The 12,169-nt window shown below is 37.7% G+C and overlaps 1 protein-coding gene across 2 annotated transcripts in view; it reads left to right on the top strand.

Annotated features, from left to right (window-relative positions):
• DAAM1 (dishevelled associated activator of morphogenesis 1) overlaps nt 1–12,169 on the top strand; it is a gene marked incomplete at both ends in the record, with an annotated part of 92,721 nt that overhangs the window by 42,814 nt on the left and 37,738 nt on the right. For both annotated transcript variants that reach the window (XM_084240921.1, XM_084240922.1), the window contains 8 exons: nt 4,064–4,158; nt 6,087–6,420; nt 6,952–7,062; nt 7,180–7,283; nt 8,443–8,509; nt 8,722–8,839; nt 9,235–9,373; nt 9,657–9,715. In XM_084240921.1, the coding sequence (XP_084097047.1) occupies nt 4,064–4,158; nt 6,087–6,420; nt 6,952–7,062; nt 7,180–7,283; nt 8,443–8,509; nt 8,722–8,839; nt 9,235–9,373; nt 9,657–9,715 (1,027 nt within the window). The remainder of the gene's footprint in view (nt 1–4,063; nt 4,159–6,086; nt 6,421–6,951; nt 7,063–7,179; nt 7,284–8,442; nt 8,510–8,721; nt 8,840–9,234; nt 9,374–9,656; nt 9,716–12,169) is intronic.

The following is a 12,169-nucleotide window of genomic DNA, read 5'->3' on the forward strand; positions in this document are numbered from 1 at the left end:
CTATAATATAGAACCATTTATATTCCCTGCATGTAAAGACTATTTTTCTGAATTCTTGTTCCTGGGGCGGTGGGGGGGGGGGGGTTGGAGGTGTTGGCCAGGCCAGGGGAAGTGGGTGGGAGGGAATAGCAGTCTACAGTCAGGCTCTCTCTTTCTAATTAAGTCAGCATTGTTTGATGTCTAACCAGGAAAGCTGCTTCTTTGTTACTGGATTCACTTCTATAAAGAGAAGTACTAAGTACTACAGATTTTTCCTTTCTTCAAATTTTGAGGCAGTTAGCTTAATTTGTTCTTTAGTGACTTAATCCTTGCCTTCTGTGGAATGAATCTGGATTATTTCTTGCACTAGAGGGTCCATGATGGGCCGGTTACATGACACTTCTTCAAGAACCTTTCTTGTGGAAAACCCTTTGCTACATTCATGAGTGGTCTACATTTTAATTATATTTGCTTCCGAATCCAAAATCCTTTCCAAGAATATCTCAAAGCTATTAAATTGTCAGTCTCTTTGCTATTCTTTATGTGTTAAATACCCAACAGTGCTTTCCAGTGCTGCTTTACCATCAAGCCAGCATCTCCCTAGGACTAAAGGTAGAGGGCATTAACAGTTCAAGGATTAATGAGGCTTCAGAACTCCTGCAGACATAAAGGAACAAGAAGACCTTATGAGATCAGAAACCATAAGCTGAGTTTTCTGTTTTTCTCATCATATTTGTTGCCACCACCACCCCCTCCCATAGTTCTGGCTAATTTCTCTGATAACTGTGAGAGAATTCCTGATAACACACAGCAGACATCCTGAGAACATTGTCTCTGGGGACAGAAAAAGACATTATTACTCTAGATTGTCAACTAGACTCTTTGTCTCTTTGGTTAGGGAATTGTTGAAGGGACATTTATCCACACTGTCATCATTCATTGTCCTAAGCATCCATATAACTACTACTATGAGTGTCCAGCACATGAAAGGCAGTGTAACAGGCATTTCACATGTTGTAGATCTTTCCAAGTACCCTATGCAGTAAGTGCTATTTATAGATAAGGTCTCACACCCAGAGAAAGGCTAGTTTACCCAAGGTCATCTAATTAGGAGATGATAGAGCTGGAATTTAAACCTATCAGTCTAAGCTCAAACACCTTTTCAGTTTGTCTTTCACTTGACTTGGTTTTTAAAACTCTTTGGCACATTAAAAGGGCCCGGTAATACCACCTAGACCCCAAACTTTTCTGGGGTGGGGTAGGCATCTGTTTTGTTTTTTTCTCCAGAGTCTGATCAACAGTCTAGGCTGAGAACTGCAGCCCTTTTTGGTCTGTGAAGCTGTTTGTGGAACAAGTTCAGTTCCTTCAATTAAGCCTCATAACAAGAATGCTTTGTTCTTAAAAGAACCCCTGGGTGATCAGTTGGCTTTTAAAAAGTGATGAACAGAATAATAAAATTGTGAAGCCCAACAAGTTCAAAAATAACCCAGGCTTTCTGTGTCTATGTCTTCTCTGGGTACCCTCAAGGAGGACAGATGTAAGGTGAAGTCCAGCGTGTTCAGCAGGCTTGATTTCACACTAAGGAATTGTTTCAAACAGGAGCTTAGTTCCATGCCCCCAGCCAGGAATGAATTCCATGCCTCATCTATACATCTCTCTCAGACCTACATGTTTCACTCTTTATTCTCTGTCAGGATGTACTTTGTCCTTCACCTACTTTTCATGGACACAAGGATATACTAAGTGCATTGAGCACCCAAAGAAGTTGCCACAGGCCTGACCTGTATGTGCCAAGTGCAGACTTGATATTTGGCATTGTGGTCTTCTTCAGAAATACAGGCATATCCTCCTTTGCTGCCAAAACTTGCAAACTAAGTCTTCTTCCCAATTGTTAAGCTTAAAAATGTAAAGGAAGTTACTTTATTTTGAAAAGTTACTGTAGAACATCAGTTTCATCTGTATGTCCTCAGTGTTCTCATACAATAAACAGAATTTTAGATCCAAATCTATCTTATCACATACAGAAAAGTGAATTGTCTTCTGTTTCATAGGAAGGTAATGCTCCTTATACTGGAGAAATTAAATCCCAATTTAATTTTCTTAACATTTCCTAAATCTCCCAGCTCTACTTGGGATGTAATATAGTCTGTTTTATTCAGATGTTCCAGTCTCCATGGTCATTAACAGGATAAATGCATACACCTTTATTTAGTATTTGTGAGCCACAATGCTATGTGTGTGTGGTCTTTAATTTTTGGGATAGTTTTATGTGATTAAGCTCAGGGAAAAGGAGTGATATTCATAAAAGGCTTGATTCTGAGCTGCAGATTCAAAGTGATTGCTTGAGTCTAAACAAGTTCAGCTGTGTATAGGAGATTAAACATAGTTGGCTGGATTTGTGCTGAATTTTCCAGGAGGTGGGTCTCAGAGCCATGAAGGAATTCATTGGCTATTTCCACATGCACTTTCTCCACCCCCAGTCTGCCTGTGACAGCTGTCTAGGAACATCACAGGAAGAGGACAGCTTTAGCAGAAGCAGTAACAAGTTTAAAAAACAAGAGTTTACTGTTTTTATTTCAGTTCCATAAATGATACCGACATATTCATTTGCCTTGCAGTTTACTCTCCTAATTGCAAAGTCAAATTTAGTCTTTAGTTAACTTTTGAGTTCTTAATACTGATACTGTTGACTTGAAAAATTAGGTCACTCAATGATTTGTGGTCCCGAAAAAAGGGGAGAGGCTAGATCACTGACACCCATGTGACACCCATGGATAAGAGCCAAACTTTCCTTTTTAACTCCCCAACTTGCTTCCCAAAAATCCTTTCATCAGAACTAGTAACAAGAGGCCTCCCCAGTGGCGCAGTGGGTTGAATGCAGGCAGCACTGTGAAGCTGTCCACAGCCTCTGCAGCGCAGGTTCGATTCCCGGCTGGCCAGGGAGATTCCCACATGGTATGGCAGACCTCTCCTTTCTCGCCCACTGCTCCCCTCAGCAGTGTATTTCAGTCAGTCTGCCTGTTCTGCTCCCCACTCTGTCTCTGGTGAATCCTCTCACCCTCCTGAACCTCTGGCCTGTGTCACAGCTCTTTTGTAAAAATAAATATATCTTTAAAAAAAAAAATGGTAACAAGTAAAAAGACTAAGGCTACACAAGCACCTGTTCAAAGTAGGGTAAAGAGAGGGGAAGCCCATAAAACCTCACTCGCACTCATGACAGCTTAATATTAACTGAGACCTGCTTCCTTACAACCTTATTTCTCAAAAGCCACACACCTGCAGCATCAGGATTGCCTAGAAAAGAGTCAGAAGCGCAGCATCTTAGGCTTTGGTGAACACAGACATATCAAACAAGAGCCTAAATTTTAACAAGATCTCCAAATGATTCATATCCACATTAGAGTTTGAAAATCATGGCTCTCACAGATCTCTGGGTGGCAGAGCATGTCTACACACACATGAACACACACATCACACTCATACATACGTACATGCACTCCATATACTGGTTTCCAAGTGATGTTAAATCATTTCTAAAGTTAAGCATTTATTCTGAGAGACTTGTCCACCTTAGTAGCAGATCCGATTTAATTGTTCCTCTTAAAAAAATAACTTGATGTAACAAAAAGTACAGAAAACTATTACACTTTTCAGCAGAGTCATAGGAGAGATACTGTGAGAGGATTGCAGCCATTTCAGTCTGATGGTGTGCTGCTGTAAATTTTAGTTTCCAGGATGTTCTATTAAACTACAGGTCCAGCCTTTTTTCTCTCAATTATAAATGGTAGTATCTTTATCAGGGTATAGCGATAGAACAGTTATACAAACATTTGGGCAGTTAATCTCTACTAGTGTTTCTAAGCATTTCCTTACAGTGTTAAGATTAAAAATAATTTATAGACAAGATAGCGGATTTGTATAATTCTTGATGCTTTTGCTCTACACTTTGGCTTATAGTAAATATTAATCACAGATTTATTGATTGTTTGTATTAAAAGTAATGGTAGCACATAATCTGTAGGCTTGTCTGCTTATGCAATAATTGAAACAATTTGAAGAAATAACTTAAGTTTTCTTTACATAGAGAAAATCTCTGCTGGCATTAGAAAAAGAAGAGGAGGAGGAGAGAAGTAAAACTATAGAGAGTTTGAAGACAGCACTAAGGACAAAACCAATGAGGTAATTCCCCCCTAGGTAGCATGTACTATTTGTCTCTTCTTTTTCTTCTTTTTACTGTTTTCTTCTGTCCTTTCTTCCTCCCTTTTCTTCTTGCCTTCCTTTTAATGCATTAGTCAAGCTTTCAAGGAAATCTTAAAAGTATGCAGTTTAAATCGCAGATGAAATATTTTAGTCATGAATGTTCATTAAATCAATTTTCTTCAATTAAAAGACAAGGAGACAGTCACTAGCATGGTTAAAATAAAAAAGAGACTAGCAACTGTTGATGAGAATGTGAACAAAGTAGAACCCTCATTCATTGCTGGTGGGAATGTAAAGTGGTACAACCGCTTTGAAAAACAGTTGGGCAGATTGTTAAACATAGTGTTGCCATATGTACCAGCAATTCTGCTACTAGATATATAGCCAAGGGAAATGAAAACATGTCCTCCCAAAATTTTGTGCGTGAATGCTCATATCGGTATTGATAAAAAGTGGAAGCAATCCAAATTCTATCTGATAATGAATGGGTAAATAAAAAGTGATATAGCCATACAGCAGAATATTATTTGACTGCTAAAAAGGAAGAAGCCAGACACAGAAGGTCACAAGTGATTCATATGACATGTCCGACATGTCCAGAGAAGCCCAGTCCTTAGACATCGAAAGATTAGTAGTTGTCTGCTGAAGAGAGGTGGAAATGGTCTTTTGGGGTCGATAAATTGTTCTGAGGAGATAGTGGGAATAGGTGCACTACTCCATGAATATATGAAAAACCACTGAATGGTATACTTTAAAAGTGTGAAGTTGTATTCCAATAAAAGTAAAAAAAAGGGCAGACTTTCTGGCAATAGTGATTTGCCTCCTCTCTAGTAATAAGCTTCTGCTGTTTTCCTCCTGTACCTTCAATTTTTCCATTAATGCTTCTTTAAGTCTGGTGGGATGTGGGGTACTGATAAGAACATATTTTTTTAGCACAGTTGTTAAATGAAGCCAACTGGTTTAATTAGTTTTATTATATCTGGATCATATAGTGGTTGGTTAAAATGACAATAAAACAAAGATTCCCTTCCTTTATTTGACTATAAAATGCTACAAGAAAAATTTACTGATTCATCAATAACCCTTATAAATTATATATCTGGGATTTTCTAGCCTATTTTAACTAGATCAATGTTTTCTTCTGTGTATATATTCTGCATTCTCAGATGTTAATGGGTAGCCAAGGCTAAATAAATTCAGAAGTTTCTGAGTAGTCACTTAAAGTACCTGTAGGTAAGGTCATGTTACTTTTGAACTTTTCAGAGGCTTTCACATGCACTTTTCAATTGTGAACTATTTTCATTGATAAATTTTATAGTGAACAATAATAGTTACGGTAATAAAATATTGCTTTTTATCTGTTTTATATATTGGGAGCCAATGTATCATCATACAAAAGATGATTTTTCTACAAAATTGTAGAACTATAAATTATCATTTATTTGACAAGTAAATATCCTGGAGTTCAAGCATGTACTTTGACTGTCATTGATAAGGGGGTCTGCCTGAGTCACACTGGTCAACACATAAAAGTGCAGGGGGGCTGCATTCTACAGTAACACAGCCTCAGCAGATGACTTCAACTCAAGCCTATATGTGGGTTCTGAGTGTCTGCTTGTTGTTTATTTTCATTGGTCTATTCATCATACAATATATCAGTTAAGATGTATTTACCTCAAATGGAAAGATCTTTTCACTCTTTCTGGTTAGAGCTGACCATTGGGTCCTTGCCAAGGAAGAGACCAGAAATTAAGAAGAATTCATCAGCAAAAACCTTATGGTACTTTAAGAAGTATATTTCTCACTTTTTTCTGTCCTGCCCCCTCCTCTGGACTTTTCCATCTAGATTATTACAAAATTTCAAAGAGGCTTAGTTCTGATACACTTTAACCTTCTTCTCATGACAGGTTTGTAACCAGATTCATTGACTTAGATGGCCTATCATGTATTCTCAACTTTCTAAAGACCATGGACTATGAGACCTCAGAGTCTCGAATACATACCTCTCTCATTGGATGTATAAAGGCGCTAATGAACAACTCTCAAGGTCGGGCTCATGTCCTGGCTCATTCTGAGAGTATAAATGTAATTGCTCAGAGTCTGAGCACAGAGAACATTAAAACAAAGGTGGCCGTGCTGGAAATCTTGGGCGCTGTGTGCCTGGTTCCCGGGGGTCACAAGAAGGTTCTGCAGGCCATGCTGCATTACCAGAAGTACGCCAGCGAGAGAACCCGCTTCCAGGTGAGTGTGCCTCCATGCTTTGGTTATTCCTCTGACAGGGGGAAAGGGAAGGGAGAACATAACTTGAAATTTCTCCCTGTGGTGATTACTCACCCCATGATTCCAAGCATCTCCTTTTTTCTTAGATTTTAGTACCGGAGAGTAGAATGTACTTTCTGCAGTTGATCCATCTGGAATTTTTGATTAACTGAACTTCAAAATGTGGCCCTACTTCCTACACATAATATAGCACACATCTTCTGAAGCCACTAAGTGGAATGGTCCCTGAAAATGTTATTAGTTGCCATTCTTGATTCAGGATCAGTGTCAACAGTGATGTCACCATTTTTGTACCTGGCATACATGTACATACGACATATGTGATGTTAAGAATTTTGAATGCGTTTTTAAGTACTTAGATGGGGAAAGTGACTTTCTGTCAATCAACATTCTGAATAAAGTTTTTATAATCCTGACTCTAAAATAATGAATAAATGACTATAAGGTTGTTAATGATTCAGTCCTTTGTTTTTATGTTTGTATCCTTGATAGACCTTAATTAATGACTTGGACAAAAGCACAGGGCGGTATAGAGATGAAGTAAGTCTCAAGACTGCCATCATGTCCTTCATCAATGCCGTGCTCAGCCAAGGCGCAGGCGTGGTAAGAGCCTTCTGTACCACAGTTTTAAGCATAATGTTGTTAAAGAATAATGTTTAAAAAATGTGACTGTAGTCAATCATAAATATATAATATATTTTATCACCCTTCCACTTTCAGGAAAGTCTGGACTTTAGACTTCATCTTCGCTATGAATTTCTGATGTTAGGAATTCAACCTGTAATAGATAAATTAAGGGAACATGAAAATTCAACGTTAGATAGGTAAGTCAGACTATTATAACCTGAGAGAGTTCACACTCTTTCCAGCCTGTGAACTACCTTCTGTAATATAAGGAGCTGGGACCAGAATTTTAGTTCAGCTAACAATGGTTTTATATTAAGACTTTCTAAATGAAAGAAGCATCATGTTGTATAGAGAACTTAGTATGGGTTTTCAGGTATTAGATCTGAATTTATAGCCTACTCCTGCTTCTTACTTTCTTTGTATTCTGGTCAAGTTACTAAATTTTTCTGATCCTTACTTTTTTTATACAGCAAGAAATACGATAATGATGGTGATAATTTAGGATGACAACTGTCTTTCAAGACTGTTATGAAATTGACTATACAATGTGTGGAATCACTTGACACCTTTGATAAGCATTCTGTAATTGTTAATTCCTACCTTCCTATTCATTTATTCTTGTCTGCAATGATTTTATTATTATCATACCCCACTAGTCCCAGATGTCTTCCTTCTACCTCTCTTCTCCCATGTTCATGCACTCAGGCATTTTCTTCTCCTTGATATTCTCTGAACATACCAAAATACTCTTGCCTCATTCTCATTGCACTTGCTGTATCTTCCCACAGATATCCAGATGGCTTTTTCCCTTGTTCCCTAACAAAAGACCTTTTCCAGCCTTTCTGCACATTAATCACCTCATATTTATCTTTTTCTATTCCCATTACCCCAATGTATTTTTCTTCAGAGAACTTAGCATCCCCTGTGTCTGCATTGTAGAGTGTGGCTCAGTAAATATTGGAATAAATAAGTGAATGATAAGAACATTCTTCTGTGATCTTTAACACAGCAGCTAGTCAAATGTAGGTATATGAGCTTGTTTTTCTAGAAATGGAGTCTGTGAACAGACTAGATAATTTTTGGATTTGATAAACATTTATTGTCTACTATAGGCAAGGTATCCTAAACTTTTAAATTTATCTCTTAATTGCGATTTCATTTCAGCCAAATGATGGATTTCTTTTTTTCCCTTAGAAAAAGCATAGTTAAGCAAAGACTTTCAAATTGTGATGTCTTATTTATTTTAGAGATAATCCCCGAAAATTTAGGAAAGGCCTCAGTGTTAATGTCTTGACTCCTGTGTGCCTATGTTTGTAGGTTGTTCTGCTTCTAATAGCTTCTTTTTAATTCTTTCAGGCATTTAGACTTTTTTGAAATGCTCCGAAATGAAGATGAACTAGAATTTGCCAAAAGATTTGAACTGGTATGTGTGCTCACAGTTAGTCTGATTTGACTCACTAGTGCATGGAATTTCCCTGTGTGTGTGCTAGAGTAGACATGGACCAGTGTATCCTAAAAGCAAAACCAGAGTTCTGTTGTGCTATCTAAGTGGCAGGATTAGCTTCTGTTTGCCTTGGATTTTGGGAACTGAGGACCTCAGGCATTTTACTTAGATATCTTTTTCATATAAAACAGGTTCACATAGACACAAAAAGTGCGACTCAGATGTTTGAGCTGACCAGGAAGAGGCTGACTCACAGTGAAGCTTACCCTCACTTCATGTCCATCCTGCACCACTGCCTCCAAATGCCTTGTGAGTGTGTTTGTGACTTACATGTGTGATTTTGAATGTTTAAACATTATGCACAGGGCTCTGTCTTAAGAACAGTGCTTTTAGTTTGGGTGCATACCAGTGGCTCCAGATTTTAGGGGTATTTGAAGTTCTCAAAATGAAATCAATTCCAACTTACTTTGTTTCAAAAAAGATATATGCCTTACAACACAGTTAGAAAGGGATAGTAGACGGTGCCTCTCAATCAAGTAATAGATCATTGCATGTCAGGATTTCAGAAACTTCGGGGAGCTTTGGTACAGATGGTGTAAACATTTCTCTGGCTTTCTGACTCTGGAGGGTGGTCACTACTGAAAAATACTGTCTTAGTTTAGAAACAATTTAAAGTTTTATTTTTACCATTCTTTTCTTTCTAGACAAGAGAAGTGGCAACACTGTTCAGTACTGGCTGCTGCTAGATAGGATTATACAGCAAATAGTTATCCAAAATGACAAAGGACAGGACCCTGACTCCACACCTTTGGAAAATTTTAATATTAAGAATGTTGTACGCATGTAAGTTTATTTTTATTTTACAGTCTGTGAGAAGATAGTGACAATGTTGTTTATTTTATCCTACTTCAAATATGAGCTAGTAGAAGCTGAAATGTTCTAGCAATCAAATATGAGTTCCTGTATATACACTTGTACTATATCTAAGAAACATCTGGGTTTAAATGGGTTTCAAGCATCCTGAGGGTATTCTCTGCAGTAGATGATTTTTGTACATAGACAGCATGCATTTCGCAATGGGCTTTTATGTTTTTTTGTAATGAATGCTCCTTTAACTATCATACAGGTTGGTTAATGAAAATGAAGTTAAGCAGTGGAAAGAACAAGCAGAAAAAATGAGAAAAGGTAAACAATGAGACTCTGACAAGACCATGTTGCTGGTTATTAGGCAACTCTGTACGTTTAAGGAATTTGCATTGATAATTTTTATTGACTTTAGTGCATCAAGTAGCCTTCTTTTTCCATGTCTTAGAGCATTTTTCACTGGTTTTTCATGACTCAGGTTATGTTGGTTGTCATGCCAATTCCCAAATATTTTATCCTTGTACTTTAATCATGCAATTTTTTTTGAAAAACTGTCATTTGCAATTTAATATTGAATTAAATGAATTCAAATTTTCATCTCAACCCTTCATCACTCCCACTCTTTAAATGACAGTGAATTTTAAGAACTCTGATATGAGATACCAGCAATTGCCCAAAATTTTAGGCAGTTTAGTTTCAGCTGCCTAATTCACCACGTGATCTTAATTTGGCATCACTTCTAAAAAGGGAAATCATACAGAAAAAAATGACTGATCACTGTAGGCATATGTGCTATGAAACACTAACAGACCAACAATTGGTAGATATTTGAATATGTCTTTTATGTTAATATGCAGCATCAATTCGTAAGAGGATCATTTGTGTCCATCACTCTGCTGGCTACTCACAGAATGGATATAACTCTCTCTTATTTCAGAATATTAGCAAATTACAGTTGGCCCTTTGAGAAAACAATCATATCCCCAACCACTATTCTTTCACTGTGTTGGTCAACTGGCTTCCATTTTCTTGTCCAAGTTATTCAGTCACAGCCAGTGAAATACAACAGCACTTGCTTTGTTATTTAGCATGTTGAAAACAAGGTCCAAGAGATCTGAAACATTTCCTGTCCTCTCTCACGTTTGTCCTTTTCCATTGAGCAGAAAAGCGGGGTGCCACTGGTAGTGGAAACTATCAAATGTGAAGTACAAATAGGTTATCCTTATGGAAATTCAGATTACACTCAAATAAAAATAAATGAGGATGGGCATACATTTTTATAAATAAATATCATAAACGGCTGTAGAAAGAATAGACACACTGACTAGAAGGGTAAAAAGAGATCATACCAAAGAGAAAACTATCAACGAGTGGCAGTTAAGGGAAGCACTCAAAAACCTGGAGAATGACGTGCGCACGTTGAGGAGAGTACTTAGGATGTAAGTTTTAGGATTGTTCAGTCAGTGAATACTTATTGAAGCCTTTCCGTGTCAGGCACTGTACTAGAAGCTGTGGGCCTGAGCCTGAATTCTGCCCCTTACTGACTGGGTGGGTAAGCTAAGTCTTGTCCTTTTCTCCTCACTTCTGTAAAGTGAAGATTAAACCTAACTTACAGGGTTGCTGTGAAGATTAAATGACAAAACAAATAAAGGACTTTAATACAGTGCCTGGAATGTTCAGGTTGCACAATATATGATAGCAACTATGGTAGGATTAGGCAGCTATGGTGATACAAGAAGTAATGGCCAAAGTCAGGCTGGAACTGGGTGGTTTACAGTGAGGTCGTAGGTACAAAGTAAAAGAAGAGATGTTACAGGTAAAATTAATTCTTTCCTGGAAGCTTCAAGAAGCAAAGTTGTATTTAAGAGAGTGTTTGTTGATTAATTCCAAGAGTGGAAGGAGTAAGGAGACAGGAAGTCCTTGGATCTGAAAGGTGGAGAATATTTGGAGAGAATTCTCTTTAGTGTAACACAGCTAGTTAATGTTCAATAAGAGCTTAGTGAATGGGTAATAAATGGAAATCATTTGTGAAGAGACTCTTTAGGCTGGGGCTTCACAAAGGTGGCATTACATCAGAATCATCTAAGGAGTGTTCAGAAATCACAGATTCCTAAGCCCTGCCCTGCCCATACAGCATAGATCCCTTGGAATAGGATGTGGAGATCTTGAAATGTTAAATTTCTCAAGTGGTTCTAGAGCATGGCCAGATTTGTCAATTCTTAAAATTGCCAATAAGAATGAAATGGAGATAGAAGAAGGAAGACGTGGGAGACAGTGAGGTTTTTCATGTGTCTCTGAAGAAGTCAGGGAAGCCTTCCACAGAGTAGAAGTGAGTTAAAGGTTATCTTAACTGAAGCCTGGTAAAGGTCCAAAAATTTTCATAGCTTGAATCCTTCTCTGTAAACTATTGGGCTGCCAGAAAAGTCATGATGTATTTTTGCTTGAAAAACAGAAAAAAAGTCATGACTTTTCTGACAACCCAATATAATTTTGGAGGACTCAGAAGAGAAAATGTAAGGTAAAGAAAAAGCAAGAATTTAAATGTGTTATCAAATTCAGATATAGAGACCAACTCAACTGCTCTGTCCCAGCGGATCCTCTCTCTCGTGAGTTTGTTGTTATAAAAAGAATCAGAATTGGGGCCAAGTATTGGCAATAAAAACCTGCAGCCTAAACTTCATTAGTTCTCTTTCCCAAAGCCCATCACTCCTGTCAGCAGGTTTTTTGGCAATGTAAATAAACAGTATGCTAAACTGGCTGCCTTGTTCCATGATA

The sequence above is a fragment of the Talpa europaea genome (assembly GCF_964194135.1).
Source record: "Talpa europaea genome assembly, chromosome: 8".
Lineage (NCBI taxonomy): Eukaryota > Metazoa > Chordata > Mammalia > Eulipotyphla > Talpidae > Talpa > Talpa europaea.